Source organism: Triturus cristatus, chromosome 4_2, assembly GCF_964204655.1.
Source record: "Triturus cristatus chromosome 4_2, aTriCri1.1, whole genome shotgun sequence".
Lineage (NCBI taxonomy): Eukaryota > Metazoa > Chordata > Amphibia > Caudata > Salamandridae > Triturus > Triturus cristatus.
Window position 1 is genome coordinate 621,233,116 of NC_140586.1, and position 18,744 is coordinate 621,251,859.

At 46.1% G+C, this 18,744-nt stretch overlaps 1 protein-coding gene across 1 annotated transcript in view; it reads left to right on the forward strand.

The window, feature by feature from the left end:
- Positions 1 to 18,744, forward strand: part of LRRC40 (leucine rich repeat containing 40) — a 354,024-nt gene that overhangs the window by 213,222 nt on the left and 122,058 nt on the right. The window contains exon 7 of the mRNA XM_085602291.1: positions 16,713 to 16,885. Coding sequence (XP_085458417.1) covers positions 16,713 to 16,885 — 173 coding nt within the window. The remainder of the gene's footprint in view (positions 1 to 16,712; positions 16,886 to 18,744) is intronic.

The following is an 18,744-nucleotide window of genomic DNA, read 5'->3' on the forward strand; positions in this document are numbered from 1 at the left end:
TTAGTTTCTCACATTCTTAAATCTTTTCCTGTTCACCCTCCATTGATCAATGACCTTGCAACTAAAGTAACTATAAATAAGTATTTCTTACAACTGGCATACAATTCCATTCTCGAAGAATACCCCAGCAGTATTAGTTGCAGGTCCTCTGGAAAAACCAGATGGCGTATAGTATAACAGTTAAGTAACGACAAATTGATTCCCAGTACTCCGATAACCTGGGACAACCCCAAATCGTATGTGTCCAGTTGCCTTCTGTATCCTCGTTACACTTAAAATACTTTGCTGACACGTTTAAACCAATTCGAATTTAAAAAGCAGGAACCCTATACAATGACCATTTAGTGTAGAATTCCTTTTAGATTTTTCAAGGAATAGAAAGCATAAGAAAGGACCACCCGAGGGGACCTCTGACAAACCTGATGCCAGGAAATGCAATAAGGTAATCTCATTGTTATCCTATGGGAGAGATAGGCCTTGCAGTAGCGTTTTTTACTACTATGACATGTAAAACTTAAATGTACATGTCCTACGTTTTCAGTACACTGCACCCTGCAGTTGAAATTGCCTCCCAAAACACGATTCAGTGATTTTGTGGGCCAGTGTGTCGGAGAGGTTGACCAAAATGTCCCTTGCTTTGTATTGGGTGCATAAAAGCTCCCTTTACCTTTAAGGATAGGCCTGCAGTCAAGACGGCCCTCAAGGAGCACGAATCCACCTTCCGTCCGTTTCTTGAAACGGAACTCCAGGGCAAACCCATACCCGGGCACCCCACCCATAGGTAGAATATGCAGTGGCGCAGATGGAGCCCCTCCACCACTTGCATTAACGATCCAGCTCCCCAGCCATAATGTAGATCTCTTGTAGTATGTTAGCAGAAGACATGCTTGATGACGCTTAACATATGAATAAACTGCATAGCTCTTCCTAGCTGTATGCATACCTGAACATTTAGGGTAAGGCAACGGATGTCAGTCAAGGGGGCCATGGCATTGTGATAGTGTCGTAAGTAGCATTGGGGGGCTGGAGGGAAGGATATTCAGTGATGGTGCCACCAGGTCTGCGTTTATGGAACTTTGGGGGTCCAACCGCCTATATGAAATGGGAGTGTGGGGGAAAGGTACACAGGGGTGTTGTGCCACTATGGGGTGGTTAAAGTTCAAACAGTTTGAGCCTAGCTTTATGTGGGTGAGTGGCTAGATGCTGGAGTGGAATGAATAATCATGTTGCCCTGTGTGTGTCTATAGCTGGCAGTGTCGGTGTCTACATGGGGCACAGATGGTGGGAATTTCGGTTGCTGGGGCCTGGTGCAGAGGGGACTGAGTAAGTGAAAGATGCCTGGCTAGTTGAGGGGTGGGGGAAAATGGACGGCGGGGAAGGGGCTGACTGATGGTGTACTAACCACATGTACTAAAAGCAGGTGGTGGTGTTAGGCATGATAATTACTATGTAAGCATCGTTATTGCATCAGTTCATACAGACCACTCTTGTGAGCTTGTCCGCATCGGAGACAGGAGCACCCTGTCGTTCAGCTTAGATTGTCCGCTTTCTGTGGAGTAGCAGGGGGAGATTCTGCGAGTCTCTTTGAGAGTCGTCGGACTGTTATGGTGTTGGTAGCTTTCAGGTCCGCGGCTGCCTGCAGGGCGTGCCTGAGATCTGCTATGATCTGCTCAAGGTTGGGAGAGCCAGTCTTTGATCCTCGCAATGCGTTCCTCAGCTGTGGTTTGCCCCGTCTCCGGCCTCGTATCTGGGGGGACCTGAGGCTGGCCAGGCACGGGGGGAGTTGATTCTCCATGGTGCCGATCGGCCAAGTCCTAGACATCTTTGGGATACGTAAAGAAGACGGTAGAGGTGTCAGAAATTACCTTGAGAGGGGCTGGGAACATGAGTGAGTACTGTACATTCAGCTGGTAGAGGTGTCGCTTGACCTCCAGGAAGGAGGTCTGGTCTGGTATAGTCTGCAAAGAGCATAATTGTTTTGTACTCCACAAAAGTGGGCCCTTCTGCCTAGCCACCTGGTGGATTGCATTGTGTTCCTTAAAATTGAGTTGTTTGGCCATCATGGGACAGCTCTTGGTAATGGACCATGAGCTGGGATTCTATTTGGTCTTTCTAGGGAGAATATGGGGGTGAGATCCTATGGTTGGGTGATAGACCTGAATCACGTCTCTAGATAGACAAGAGAGTCCTGACCCTTAGTGCCCTCCGGGTGCCCCAGGATGCAAAGGTTGCTCTTATCTGAGCAGACCTCCAAGTCCTCTGCCCTGTCCTCAGGCTGCTGCACCCGGTCTTGTAGGTCTTGAATTGCGGACTGGTTGCCCATTGCCAGTGTTTTTTTCTGAAACTTTCTTCTCAATCTTGCAGTGATAGACACGTAGGAAACTCATTTCTGCTGTCAGGGTGTCGAATCTGGTCTCCATTGTGATTCAGAAATGGTCTATTGCTGCCATAACCCTGTCCATTTTATCGATGTCGAGAGGGGTGGCGAGCTGTCCAATTGCAGAGTGTCTGGGATCGTGGTGGGCATGATTGCCAGCCCTGGTGGAGCACATCTACCACATTGTGGTAGCAGATCTCTGGTCACTGCGGGGGGGATATAGGAGTGCTCTGTGCTGTGGAAGTGGAGTAACCGGTGACTGGATAGAAAGGAAGCGTGGGCACTGCTACTGCGTCAGATTGTCTGTGCTTTGTAGTCCCTCAGCTTGGGATCATCACCTAGGACGGCCTAGCCCCACCTGTGACACACCACTCCAACCTCACACATTCCTGCTGATATCCTGGTGGGCCCATGCCTTATCAGGCCGGCTGTGGGATGGCGGAGGGCAGGTCTCAGAGGTGGTCTCCCACCTTTGCGACTTCAGACCCAAGGACCCAGGCGGGGAGGCCATGACAACGGAAGGGCGAGGAACATTGGGTGACTCACTGGGAGACGTCCGCCAGGGCCCAGCTGCATCCATACAGGGCCGTTCCTCTGCTCCTTGTAGGCCTGGCAGGGCGAGAGTGCCTCTCACAGTGTCCAGGCACAGCTTCTGACTGGCGGATCACAGCCATAATGTCTAATGCGGCCCACCTCGACGGGCCCAGTCACAAGAGGAGCTGGGTCACCCAGAACTGTTGTGGGCCTCTGGACCAGGGGCCCTTTCCTCTGGTTCATGAGGAGCACTGGATGTGGCGGGCGGGTGGGGGGTGATCTGTGGAAACACATGGCGACACTTGGAAGGGATTCACTTCTCACTCTAGATTTTGGGAACCAAACCAAGTATACCCCTATGAAGGCCATTTTCATTGCCAAATTTGGACTGACCCCTAAAAAGTATCTCCAAAGATTCAGGGACAGTCAGAAGCTCCCCAACAAATCCTGGGTAGAATTTGCTGATTACTACAGTAAGGCACTGAATGGATGGGTGAGGGACAGCAAGGTTAGTAATTTCTGTGGGTTGTACCATTTAATCATGAGAGAGCACGTGCTCCGTGTCTGTTTTCCTAATTTGTGTGAGCACCTAGTGGACAGTAAGCTGACTGACCCCAGGGTGTTTGTTGAGGTATCACTTGGAGATGATGGGATTGCATCAGGCGGTCTGTATGACCACACGGTCCATAGCTGCCGGGGAAGGACTCAAGGGAGTCTGGAGCCTGGAACAATGGCCCAGATGGATGCCGAGAAGAGGGACAAGAGGTGTGGGAAAGCAGTCCCTGAGGTTTTCACAGGGAAGGCCCTGAGGCAACCTGGGAGGACACTGCCGCCCTAGATTACCTACATGAGCTTGCCAGCTGGCATGCTGAGGGTGGGTCTACTAGGGAGGGATTCGCAAAGCGTAAAACAGTGACCTATTCTTGAGGGCTTGAGGTGACAGGCCTCAGCCCATGCAGCAGGCGAAGCCTCTGAGGATCATCTCATCTACTCGGGGATTGACCTCCTTTAAAGCGAGCCTAGGGCTTCTGGTGCTGGGGCAGCCAGTGTGCTGGTGATCCCCCAGTTTTACAGGACCTTTCTACTGGGTTTGGTTGACAACAATCCCCTGGCAAGACATTTGGGGCAAGACAAGACCTTCGCCAGGCTTGTCTCCTACTTTTATTGGCCCAGAATGAAGACAGCCTCAGATGCCTTCTGCAGGTCCCACTTGCCAGACTAGTAGGAAATCCGGGAAAAAGCACAAAGCTTTCCTTATCCCATTACCAGTCGTTAGCACCCTGCTTAAAAGGGTGGGCATCAACGTCATTGGACCTTTGGACCCCAAGACGGCCTTAGGCAACAGGTTTTTCGTGCTCTTGGTGGACCAGGCCAGCATTTTCAACCCAAGCCCAGAGCGCAACTTCCAGCTTCGAGTGATGCCCTTTGGTTTGAAAGATGCCCCTACTACCTTCCAATGGTTGGTTAACAGGGTCCTTGCTTGGAAGGAGGCCTTCTGTACCTCCTACTTAGATGACATTGCTGTCTACAGTTCTGGCTGGGGGGACCACCTGCATCACCTCCACGAGGTGCTACAGGCCCTGCAACAGGCAGGCCTGACCATCAAGGCCAGTATGTGCCGGATTGGGCAGGGATCCATGGTGTACCTGGCAGGTGGGGACAAGGTTCTCCTTCAGGCCACGATTGAGACGATCCTCATGTCCTGGCAACCACCGAAAAACCCAAACAGAAGAGCCGTCCTAGGTCCCACAGGCTACTGTTAAGGGGTATTGCACTGTTGTGGACCACTTAAAGAAACAGCCCTGATTAGTGATCGGGACAGAGGCTTGTCAAAAAGCCTTTGATTCCCTCAAAGAAACTATGTGTACAGCACCTGTACTCCAAGCACCTGACTTCTCCAAACAATTTATTCTGCAGACGGACGCTTCAGAGCATGGCATAGGGGCAGTCTTAGAGCAACTAAACGAAGACTGCCTAGACCAACCAGTAGCCTTCATTAGTAGGAGGTTACTCCCACGGGAACAGAGGTGAAGTGCCATTAAAAGAGAAGCTTTTGCTGTGGTCTGGGCACTGAAGAAGTTGACACCATACCTTTTTGGGACTCACTTCCTGGTTCAGAAAGACCACTGTCCCCTCAGATGGCTCATGCAGATGAAGGGTGAGAATCCCAAACTGTTGAGGTGGTCCATCTCCCTACAGGGAGTGGACTTTACGGTGGAACACCATCCTGGGTCAGACCACGCCAATGTGAATGGTCTCCCCGGGTTTTCCACCTTAGTGAAGAGCACTCCTAAGTGGTTGTGTAGCTCTCCCCACTCTCAGCTGAGGGGTGCACGTGTTAGACCTGACAGACTTAGGGTGGTTCCCCACCAAAAAACTTTTTCCCTACCTTCTTCTGACCTCGCCTTTCCTGACTTTAGGATTCTGTGCACTTTACCACTTCTAACCAGTGCTAATGTGTTTGTGTTCTCTCCCCTCAACATGGTAATATGGGCTCATCCCCAATTGGCATATTTAAGTTACTTATAAGTCCCTAGTAGAGTGCACTACATGTGCCCAGGGCCTGTAAGTTAAATCTTACTAGCGGGCCTGCAGCACTCATTGTGCCACCCACTTAAGTAGCCCTCTAACCATGGCTCTGACCTGTCATTGCAGATCTGTATGTGCAGTTTATCCTGCCATTTTGACCTTGCAAGATTAACCTCTTGCCAAGCCTAAACCTTCCCTTTTTATACATTTAAGTCACCCCTAAGGTAGGACCTGGGTAACCCAGAGAACAGGGTGCAATGTATTTCAAAGGCAGGACATGTACTTTTAAATTTTATTTGCCCAGGTAGTGAAAAACTCCCACATTCCTTTTTTCACTAATGCAAGGCCTATATCTCCCATAGGATAACATTGAGATTACTGTATTACATATTTTAAGTGTAATTCCCAATTGTGAAGAGATGGACTTTTCAAGTTTGGTGTGTCTGGACTCACAATTTAAAATTACAACTTATGGTGAAGTCTGATTTTAAGTGGCAAGTCTGAAAATGACACTTTTAGAAAGTTGGCATTTTCTTACTTTAGCCTTTTTGCGTCTGCTGCCCGTCTCTGAACATGCGTCTGGGTTGAGTGGGAGCTGGGCTTTGTGCATTCCCTCAAGACAGCCATACACAAAGTTATCTTAGGTGTGACTTGATGGGAATTCCACATCCTGATGGGCCATCCTGGGCAGCAAGGAAGGGAGGAGCTAGACGCTGCCTCACACCTACACTTGAATAGGCAGCATCCTGTCCTCACACAAAGGGCTGCATACCCCCTTGTAGTGAGTCTGGAGTCGGGGCAGGAAGAGAGAACCTCTATGCTAGTGTGGATACTCCGCAAGACCTTCAAATGGAACCCCCCCCCCCTGAATCCAGGAAGACCAGAATCCAGGAAGACCGTCACCCACGCACTCATCCCCAGCAGACTGGACTACAGAAGTGCCCTCTATGCCGGAATCAACAAATTTCCCCTTCACAAACTCCAGACCATTCAGAACTCCGCAGCCAGACTCGTCCTTCGCATCCCACGACACAACCACTTCACCCAACACCTCCGAGACCTCCACTGGTTCCCTGTTGAAAAAAGAGTGACCTTCAAGCTGCTCACACACGCCTACAAAGCCCTCCACATAACCGGACTCCAATACCTCAACGAAAGAATCTCCTTCCACGCACCCAAGAGAAACCTCCACTCCGCTGACATAGCCCTGGCCGAAATCCCCCGCATCCACAGAGCCATAACGGGAAGCAGATCCTTCTCCTACCTCGCAGCCAAGACCTGGAATGAACTCCCCCTCAGCATCAGACGAAGCCCTACAATGCAAATCTTCAGAAAATACCTCAAAACATGGCTCTTCCGATGACCCCGCAGCAGTACGATCCCCCCTCCTCCCAGCGCTATGAGACCCTTACAGGTGAGTAGTGCACTCTACAAATCCCTGATTGATTATTTATGTGTGGTTTTTTTCCACTGTTTTACTGTTTCAAGTGGTGCACAAATACTTTACACATTGCCTTTAAGTTAATAGTGGCTGCTCTGTGCCAAGCCTCAAGAGTGCGAGCAAAGGTTACTTTAGGGTTTGCCTTACACTTATCCTGACTAGGATTATAGTTGCTTCCTGACTTGGGCTCATACCCTAATCAGTCACCAAACCAATTGCTAACAATACTCTCTCCTTTTGTCATTGTAAGGTAAAAAATAAAGCAGAAGATAGAAATGCTAAAAGTTGCTTTAAACAACTGCTGCAGTTATTTTCACTTTCACCTCCGCTGAAGACTCTGGCAGCAGCCATTGTGACGTCAGAACTCTACTTCAAAATGTATGAGTTCTGACGTCTTTTCAGTGCGTCGCAAGTTGCCAATAATAAAGAAATTAGACACTGGTGTTTATACATGGATTTCAGAATCCCATGTGTTATATAGTTCTTGAACCAAAGACTGTATACAGCCTGCTCCCCCAAGGAATGGGTGCCCTGCTTGCATGCATGGACCGCTGTGTTACTATTAAATGCACTACTTTTGTGAAGACATGGTTGGACGTGCACTCCAGTGAGACAAAGTGCATTTATTTCTGCGTATTACACTGTTGTGTTTCCGTTCTGATATGAGCCTTCTTCACTGTAGTTTTTACCTTAGTCGTCTTTTTCTGCTGAGAAAGTGAAAAAGGACTTTGCATATTACTGATCCATAAACTATTTCAATGTCTGGCATCCTACTTCATGCATAAGTGAAATTTCGATCACAATAAGTCGAACATATCAAATGTGTCTCAAATATTCCTCTAATATATGACCACAAAGTATGTATTTAATCGTTTATACCCTTATGCAATTGGTGACATGGGTCGGAACAATGATGGCCAATTAATGCATTAGTAATTTGTGAAGCTCTGGAGCGTCATCACTGAAATTCCAGTAGTCTCGAAGTTAGGCCCTAATGTGCATCAATTCTTTCAAAAGGCACTCTGTTTTACCACATAGCTTCAGACGGATATATAACCCATTGAGTCACTAGGTTATATCTGTGTAGTAGATAGGAGTATTCATTCTTACTGGCATATGTTGGAAGGATTTGTGTTCGCCTTAGATTAAAACTCATTCCAACTCCCAGAGTTGTCAGCGAAGACTTTCAGTTCCCGGTTAGCATAGTCAGTAGAGATCTGCAACAAACGGAGAACATGATCGTTGGCAGAAGAAAATCGCCCCTCATGTTCTTCCACCTCCCTCAGGTCTGAGTAAACCCAAGAGAAGCGGAAGAAGGCTGGTGAGATTGTCAGACACCATTGCAACGCCTGCTCTGGTCTTTGAAGATCTAGTGAGGTATAGGAAGCAGCCTTTACCCATAAAATGTAGCAGCCTTTCAAAACAACTGTTGGTTTCCAGTGTTGCTACATCACAGCACTGAATCATAGAGTATAGAATCCGGAATTGACGCACGCCAACTGCTCTCTATGAGGGCCCTATATAACGACTATAATCTTGAGAAACAGCTTCTGCATTTTGCATGCACTTTAAGTGATTTGATGTAGGTTGGTAATATCTACAGACCGCACTCGAGTAATCTATTTACTTCGGAATTCTGTTGATGCTTCCATTTCATAGGAATTCGGGATTACCAGTGCCCTTCCGTCATCCTCGCAGAATCTTAAGCCGTATTTTTCTCAACCTGTTATACTTGATAAGAATTGAAGCGGAGCTGGATTTACATGGGCAGTGTAGGACATGGTCCGGGCTCACATTTTGAAAGCCATGTTTATCACGTTTTGTGTGTATTTGTTATTAGCCTTCTTGCATATTCTAGATGTTTACCAGAGATTATTATGAAGGAGCCCAGGCATCAAGGTTACTGATTTTAATACAGTTGGCAGTTTTTCCTGAATAACTTTTCTGTGTACCTGTGATTAGTCTTCTCCTAATGTGACATTTGTTCAGTGGTATGCATCAAAGTAAATGAGAGGGTCACTTCTAGAATGCATTTCACCACATCAAATCAAATTTACTATTATTTCCACAGCTGTGTTGCTCTCAAATAAATGTAACATGATAGACGTGGCTGTTAATCATGCACTCTCCACCTCAAGCAGCGCTCCTTATGGTCCTACTTTTGTTTATATTTTGGAGGCTGGTTCGCAACATATTGATAACTGGAAGGAAGCCAGATAAACAGTCTGTGAAATCAAGAGCTGGTAGACCACAAGAGACGATGGTAGGAGAAGGAAAACCGGTTTATTGAGCTAACATAGATTGCAAGCGCATCAGCCACAGCTGTCACCTCCAGTGTCCTCCTCAGACTTGCACAGGAGCCTCAAATAGAACCCTGACGTGCATTAACATTGTGATCGCATCTCGAGATAGGACAAACCCTTATGTTGTGGGGAGGTAAGGAAGAAAAGGAATAGAGGGACTTTCCTCCACTCATTTGGAGGATACCACACGTCCCCTCCATATACAAACGATAGGTTCAACATAATGGGAAATACTCAGGGAGCTCTGAGTGGGAACAATAGCACAGAGGGGAGAGAGATATAGAATCAAGAAAGGTAAAAGAGAAAGACCAAAAGGAAATGTTACATTGTGAGAGATTGTGAGGGTAAGATGCACCAAATCACCTTTCTACATAATCTCTGAGAAAGCTGGGTAGACATATCTTTCTTCCACCTGACCTGGTGTGGACTTTTGCATTCTCCGCGTCCGCTGTAGTAAAGGCACTCCCTACACCGAAGGTTTCACTCTCCCTGCCTCTCGGTGTCGTAAAGTTTGTGAAAGGGACAGAGTACTTCACCACCCTCCCTAGGTTCCAAATTCTCCCATCTTGCGTGCTAACTGCATTCCTAAACAATTTTTACAATTCTCATATCTCTTGTGAATTCGGACCACTTCACTCTGCCCGTGGGAGCTTTGACTTTGACGACATCGCTTATCTTGAAACTTATGTCTTTGACTGCAGGTGTTCTGTCATACCTTTCTTTTCTTTTAGCTATGAAGCTGTATTCCCTCTTTCCCAAATTAGTGATCTTGGAGAGATCTGACCACCCTTTGTGCCACTTCATCCACCCAGGTACTAACCTAGAGTTGGGCTTTTTAGCTTTCATAAGTTCAAAAGGCGTCATGTTGGTAGTTTGGTGTGGGGTTAGCCTGTATGCTTCCAAATGTTTTGGCACTTCCTCCCTCCAGCACAACCCACTGGCTCTAGCTAACTGGATGCTCTCTTTGATGGTTTTGTTCAGTCTCTCTACCATCCCATTAGCCTCTGGGTGATACAGAGCACATAACATGTGTTTTATTCCCTTGCACTGTAAGAACTCCTTCATTTCCTGAGAGCAGAATTGAACCCATGGTGCTGGGCAACTCCTTCTTGAGGAAAACTTCCAACAGGAACTCTATAACCGACTTAGTGGTGATTTATGAAACAAACTCTGGCCACCTAGAGTACAAGTCTACCAGCATTAAGATGTATGGTGATCGGTTCTCCCCTGTTAACGGGCCAATTATGTCTAAGGCTATGTCCACCCACGGACCCCCTGGTGATGCACTACAGTGCGTGGTTGGAGTATTCAACTTGATTGTTTTGTCACTAGAGGATCCCGGTATACACTCTTGTATCTTCCTCTCTATGTCCGAATCCATACTAGGCCACCAAATCCAAACCTAGTCTTTGCTTAGTCTTGTTAATACCCAAATGTCCCTCATGCGCCAACTTGAACAGTATGTCCTTTAAAGTTCCGGTTGGCTGTGGTGGGGGGGGGGGGGGGGGAGACCTCAGCTGCAGCTGCTCCCGCCTTGGCCGGGAAAGTGTGATGGCTTGCGCTATTGGTTCTTTGATGAAAACCTTTAATAAAAGATTTAAACCTAAAGTTCCGGTTGGAATTGGCTTTGTGCCATGGAAAATACACTCATCCACAATGGACGGTTCCTATCTAAGCATCCAGAATGGTTTGAGTGACTCTTCTCGTTTGTCCTGGACTGACCAACCACCCTTCGTCTTTTCACATACCTTCTGCAAAAGTTAGTCAGCCTTCAATTCTTCCTTCCACTGTGTTTTTTCTATAGCCCCGTGGGTTATGATGCACACTTGCTCATTCTGTAAGTTCAAGACCTCATCCTCCTGTTTGCAGCTATAGTTATCCTCCTTTTGTGGGTACTCAACAAGGCGTGAGAGGTAATCTGCAGTGTGATTTCTCACCCCCAATACGTACTCCATCCTGAACGTATACTCCTGTAGATTCACAACTCACCTCCTGATTCTACACGCGATGGAGTCTAACCCCTTATTTGTAAAAACTTCAACGATGGGCTTATGGTCGGTCCTTAAATTGAAACCGATTCACCAAACAAAGTTCCTGAACTTGTTAATGGCCCAATGTGCCGCTAGAGCATCTTTCTCAATCACAGAGTAATTAATTTCTGCCTGACACAAGGATCGAGAGGCAAACACTATTGTCTCCTCCCCCTTCTCTCGCTCTTGGGTCATGAGGGCTCCTAGGCATTTGGGGCTAGCATCTGTTGTTATAAATGTTCTCCTGCCAGATTAGAATGCTTCCAGGTCTGGAGCCCCAGCTAGAGCTGCCTTGATGTCCTCGAACTCTTTCTGGCACTCCTCACTCCACTCTAACAGTACCCCCTTCTTTAACACTCTGCATCTTATATGTTCACCTAGCAAAATCCTGAACACATTTACTGTAAAACTCAACCTTTTCCATAAAAGACTTGACTTCCTCTTTGCTTTTTGGAGGCTTAGGGTTTAGTATAGTGTCCTGCAGCTCTGTTTCAAGTAGTATGCCATCTGCTGTCACTCTATGTCCCAGAAACTATTTCCTGAACAACCTATTCTGCACTTTTCCCTTTTTTACGGTGAGACCCAGTTCCTGGAACCTCATCAGAACTTGTTTGAGCCTATGGTCAAGTTGTACTCCATTTTCCTCAAATATCAGTACATTATCTTGGTAGCAACCACCGCGGGGATTCCTTGGAGCATATTGGCCATAATTCTCTGGAAAACTGTAGCCGCTGACACCAGTCCAAATGGCATGCGTTTGAATTTTTAAGCCCCCATGGATGTTATGAATGCTGTTAGTCCTTGGGACTCGGGGTGCAGTTTGACTTGATAGTATGCAGTGGTCAAGTCTAGTGTAGAGAATACCTTGGCTCTGGCTACCCTACTCATCATTTGTGTGATGATAGGCAAGGGATATTTATCCACTACAACCTCTCTGTTAAGAGCTCCGAGGTCAATTCACAATTGTACTGCTCCTTCTTCTTCCTTGGCCAGTACTATTGATACCAACCACTCTGTGGCCTCCACGGGCTCGATCACACCCAAACTGCACAGCTTTTCTAACTCCTTCTTTACTGCCTCCTGCATAGATATGGGGTAAATTCCTCCCGTTGGCTGAGACTGGGTGTGAGTTTTCTTTAAGTTGTATTTTGTGAGCATAGCGTTTAAGACATTCCAATTGTTCTGAAAATACATCAGGAAATTCTTCTTCTATCCTTGTTTTGACTTTGCCAACACACTGAACCAGGATTTGGGGGTCCTTGTTGGGGTTGTGATAGATCCCGAGATCCTTTTGTGCTTGCCACACCAGGATATTGTCCCCTTTATGAGATACATATACCTTGATGACCATATATCGGGCTTTGTATGCCACAGTTCCCCAAAAGTAACCCTCATGTGTATGGGTTGTTCCCCCTTCAAAACCTCCTGGCTTGACGTCCATCCTTTGTAGTCTTTCCCTACTTTTGAACATTTTCTCAAATGTCTCTGCTGAGATTATCGTTCACTTGCAGCATGAATCAAACAAAGCTTCAATCATTTGTTCTTCAATAGTTATGGAGTCCTTGGGGTTACCCACTCCTTCACCCTCTATTTGCAAAACAATCTCATCAGACACCTGTGTTGTTACCCCTCTAGCATTCCCTCTGTAGTTCACGTTACCCTTGCATCAGATCTTGAAATGACCCTTCTTCCGGCACTTGTTGCAAAACACTTCTAATGCCAGGCATTCTTTGCTGTTGGCCAAATGCCCCACCTTCCCACACCTGTAATAATTTCCTCAGAAACTCCTACTACATTTATTCTCCTTCAGCTCTCACTTGACTCCTTTAACAACCAGAATATTATACAGGTCATCAACAATCTCATTCAATGTAGTCTTTCCCTCATAATCTTGTTTTATCTCACTCGCACACTGCATCATGTGTTCTACCTGTTTGGCTACAATTAATCCTCCTCCCAGTGGCGGTTCGTCCTTCAGCCACAACTCCTCTCATATTCTTTCTATTTTAAAAAGTTAGTACAAACTGATCCCTTATGCGCTCCTCGCATGCTCCCCCAAATTTGCAGCTATCTGCAAGTTACCTCAGATCAGATACAAATTATTTTACTGTTTACCCTTCTTTCTGACACGTCTTCCCAAAAATGGTAGCGTTTCATGATGGTGTTTACTTTATTCTGAAAGTGAATGTCCAGTTTCCTAATATTTATCTCGTACTCATTTAGCCCTCTCGCCTCATTAGCACCTAAATCAGGCAAATGCTCTTAAACCTCTTGCCCTTCAGCCCCTAGATAATGTTGTAGTAGTGTTACTTTTCTTTCTAGTCCTAAGTTAAGACCACATGTTACTGCATAGTTATGGAAAACTTTCTTCCATTTGTTCCATTTCAAAATTGGTTGCCCTGGAGTAGTCAGAAAAAACGGTGGAGGTGTCATATTCTGCTTTACTGTGTAGATTGGGTGAATGCTATTGGGGAATTAACAAATAATCATCAACGATATACTAACACAGGAATATTGTTAGAATAATTCTAGGTCTGACCCTTAAAAAAATAAAATGCTTAGTAGCAACCTGTAAAAGAAAATTAGAGAAAGTATAGGAAACACCCAAGAACTGTCTTACATTCCTTTGTCTAGAGAAGGTACCAAAACTGTCTATGGTTTTTAAATGCAGAGCATTTCCACTAAGTGTCACTTTTCCCATCACTGAAGGTAGAAGAGTAGAGTTTCCTTTTCTCTCTCTCACAACATGAGAGAGAGAACACCTGCCGTTTGTTTGAAGTGATTCAATGAAAACTTGGATCCGATAGAGACGGCAAGGTAAGGTGCCGCAGGCGACCAAAATTGGAGTTGCTCTGCCAGTCAGCATGACAAGCACGAGGTTTATTTTCCGGCTATTCTCTTTTGACAAACTGCAAATGCCTCGGACAAATGGTGGTGGCACCAAAGAAAATCACCAGCTGTGCCTGTCAGCACGACAGGCTTGATGACCAATCAATCAATCAGAACATTTGTAAAGCGCACTACTTACCCGTGAGGGTCTCAAGGTGCTGGGGGGGGGGGGGGGGGGACGGGGGGAAGAGTACTGCTCGAATAGCCAGGTCTTGAGGAGTCTTCTGAAGGTTAGCAGGTCCTAGGTCTGCCGTAGGAGGATGGGGAGGGTGTTCCAGGTCTTGGCGGCGAGGTGGGAGAACGATATGCCGCCGGAGGTTGCTCTTGGGATGCGGGGAACTGTGACGAGGTCGGCGGAGCAGAGCCTGCGGTTGGGGGGGTGTAGAAGCTGAGTCATCTGTTAAGGTATGCTGGTCCGATGTTGTGGAGTGCCTTGTGTGCTTGGATGAGGAGCCTTAAGGTGATCCTCTTGTTGACGGGGAGCCAGTGCAGGTCTCTCAGGTGGGGTGTGATGTGGTTGCAGTGAGGGATGTTTAGGATCACGCGTGCAGAGGCGTTCTGAATGCGTTGAAGTCCTTTCAGGAGTTTGGCCGAGGCTCCTGCCTAGAGGGCGTTTCCGTAGTCCAACCTGCTGCTGACAAGGGCCTGGGTGACTGTTCCTCTGGTTTCGGTGGGGATCCACCTGTAGATCTTGCGGAGCATGCAGAGGGTGTTGAAGCAGGAGGATGAGACGGCGTTGACCTGCTTTGTCATGGAGAGGGTGGAGTCGAGGATGGACCCTAGGTTGCGTGTGTGTTCGGTGGGTGTTGGAGCTGTTCCCAGTGAGGTCGGCCACCAGGAGTCGTCCCAGGCCGAGGGGGTGGGACCAAGGATGAGGACTTCCGTCTTGTCCGAGTTTAGCTTCAGTCGGCTGGTCTTCATCCACTCGGCGACGGCTTTCATTCTTTCGTGGAGGTTGGTTTTGGCGATGTGGGGGTCCTTGGTGAGGGAAAGGATCAGCTGGGTGTCGGCGTAGGAGATGATGTTGAGGTCTCTAGAGGTGTGTGCCCCTCTCTGGCGTTGACACTTGAACAATGTGATCCGTTCACCACACAGCTGACTCACTCTGCTGGCCACTGGTACTTTGACAAAAGTACAAATAAATGCAAACAGCTCCAGGGAAGGCTTCCCTGGACAGCGCTAGTTGCGGGCAACAGCGCTAAATTTACAACTCGGGTTACTCCCTTAAACCTGACAAAAAAACTCTGTCAGGGCTCCACCAGGCCTGCTCAGAGATCAATAACTCTCCCCAGTTACTGCATTAATTTTGAATCTCAACATATAACTCTCATACGGAATGCGACAAATATTTGCTCATAAACTAGTAATGGGATTATGTATTCGAAACACAGAGGATCTAAACCACATCAGAGCCAGCTGTCCCATGCAAATTCAGCCCAAGGGTCAAAATGTACTCACTGTTATCACTCAACCTGCGTGCTCTTCAAAAGCTGGCTTACTGATGTTCCAACTCGCGTGTTGAGACGTCAATTTTCACTGCCCACCAATTTCTTGCATCCTGTCCTCTGTCGCCAGTGTGAAATCTAGAGCTGGTAGACCACGAGAGACGATGGTAGGAGAAGGAAAATAGGTTTATTGAGCGAACATAGATAGCAAGCGCCTCAGCCACTGCTGCCACCTCCAGTGTCCTCCTCAGAATCACGCAGGAGCCTCGCCTAGAACTGTGGCATACATCAACATTCTGATCGCATCTTGAGATAGAAGGGCAAACCCTTATGTTGTGGGGAGGAGAGGAAGAAAAGGGATAGAGGGACTCCCTTAATGACTGACTATGTGATCTGGGTTACAGCTCGCTGCCATTCTCACATAGTTTACTCTCAGTTCACCCAGTTGCTTAGGACAAGTAGGCGCTGAAGTTGAAAAGAACAATGTTTACAGGGTGGAGACCATGGAAAGCGCATGTTGGCTGTCTGCCCCCTACCATCAAAATAGGAACATTCTTGAGCTGAAAAATAATTTCCAGTGAAGGCCAGATTATTATTAATGAATACGACATTTACTGATTACGAGAACCTACATCGACTTAACTGGCCTTGTCTTACAATTTGATATGGCTGTTTTCTCTAAAGTCAATTTGTTTGCAAGATGTTCTTGCCTGGCGCTCCTTATTCTAGGAGTTTTGGTAAATTCATTAGATATGAACTGCTTTCTTGTGAAGATTAAACATTATTAACTTTGTTTAAATTTTGGGAGCAACCTAATGACCCACACATGTATAATTTTCATCTGATACAGCTGAAAGTAGTTGGTAGTTTTCAGCAGGTAGTGTGTGAAAGTTTGCACTTGTACAAATGCTATACTCTTCTCTTGGTGATTGCAGACATTCACATGGCAGTGCTGTGTCTGCATCTGTTGTGCACCAAACTTATCCCCGCTTATCTCCTGAAAAAGTTTTTGCAACTTAACTTAGTTAATTTAGAGTGCATCATACATCGAGTGCATATTTTAGTGGTAGAAAAATGTTTGCGAATCAGAGGTTGCATACCAGTATTAACCTGCACTGTCAAATGTGTAGTGTATCACATAAACCTAAGATTTATTTTATGCAGGAGTTACATGTTGGTAATAACCGGATCCAAATGTTGAGTTCAGAACATCTGAGACATCTGAGTTCTATCATTACATTGGAACTTCGAGATAACAAGATCAAATCTCTGCCTGAAGAAATTGGTCTTCTGCAAGGGTTGGAACGCCTGGATTTGACAAACAATGATCTCAGTAGGTAAGAAATCAAATGTCAGAAGTGTAGGCTTTTAGCCATTTTTATTTACCTAGAATGTGTGCTAATATTAGAATACTCCTTCAGAGATGGTGTGATTTACATGAAATAGAATTCATGAACCGCTTTTTGAAGTAATGTGTGCAAGCAAGTTCATAATGAATAGTCAAAACGTAGGCTCAAATGGTTTCATATGAGTGATGGGCCTAAGGGGCGGACACCCAAACATGAAAGATAGAAAAGCTAGTACTGAACTCCAGTTCCTAAAGCTGCATGACGTTTGGGGATATCTTGTGCACCCTTATTTATAGAGCAACCAGTTAACCGCCACAATGGTTTCCTACGAGTGAAGGTCCCAGTAGGATTATTTCCAGCATTCAAACAAATTAAAGCTCATGTTATTGTTCCATTTGTCTGGGTAGAAGTTTGTTTCGTGCCATAGCCTGAGATACTGCTTCATATGAAGGAGCAGTGTATAGCAAGTTTTACTCTCAGATGAGACATCATTTAAAATTCATATGTAGGATTGAGCTATGTAAGTGCTTGCCTTTGACACTTTAAGTCTTCACCCAAATAGATGAGTAGTGATCTCATGCATGGGTGCCTTGCAGTGGAGGGATATGGACATTTCAGCACTATAGGCCATATGCAATAGGACGGCACCCAAATCCTTGCAATAGTTTATTATAACAGGATCCCGATTGTATTAAGATTTGCACTTGGTCTCCTCTGCTGTGAATTTAAAACTCAAGCACTTACATAGTGGGAGGAAAGTCTGAAATCATAAGTAATCTCTTTCCCAAAATCAAACCTTAGGGGAGAGGATGTGGCCTTGTGGCTAGAGCAGTCGACCTCGAAGCTGGGGAACCGGGTTCGAGTCTTGGCAGGGACGTTCACGTTCGTGCGATTCTGGACGAATCACTTAATCTTACCGTGCCCAACAAAAATGAATGTGTCCATCTGTAACGCAACTGGTGCTCATGTAAAGCGCTCTGATACCTTTGGGGTCAAGATTGCGCTATATAAAACTCCAGGAAAAAAAAAAAACCTTTTATGGTTATTAGAAAATGTGAGATGTTAATCTGCTTTTACAGTGACCAGGGCGAAAGACCTCAAGATTTATCTAGAGCCCTTGACTATACTTTATTTTCATGATCTCACTCAAAGGTTTCATTTAATGCACGTAACACAGAAATTCAATTTGACGTTTTGTAGAAGGTAAACGTGACACTGGCCCACAACTTTAGGATAATCTCCCCTGATACCCCAGAGCATTTCTGACTATCTACAGTTTCTAAAGGCTTTGAAGATGTGTGTCTTCATAAATTTACCTATTAGCTCCCTTTTGTTTCAGAACATCAAAATACCTACGGGTGAAAATGTGCTCAACAAACAATGAAATTATTCCAGGTAGGCCAGGTTGATTGCTATGAGTGCTAAACAGGTTGCCTACAATTTGATCTAATGGTGCATATGTTATGGCCCGGTCCTGTTGTTCAGATATTCTTGGAAACAATTAGAAACCGGATAAATAAGATTTTTTTTTTTTTAAACAATTTTTATTTTTAGCAACATAGTGTCTGCATACATTATGTATCAGTGCAGTGATTACAACCCCCCCCCCACCCCCCACAGTGTGTCCGGAACTCTATGTCCATACACATCTAAGCACAATCTTGAGCGCTTCAATACCTCTGGTCAGCCACCCTCGGGGCACATAACTAGCGGTGCACACTTGAACAAACACAACAAATAATGTAGGTCAATGCACTGTATACTTCCCTGTATACACCCGTCACAATCTGACGGGTGACTGCGTCCCAGTACGGCTGTATGTGCGGGCAATCCCATAGGATATGGAT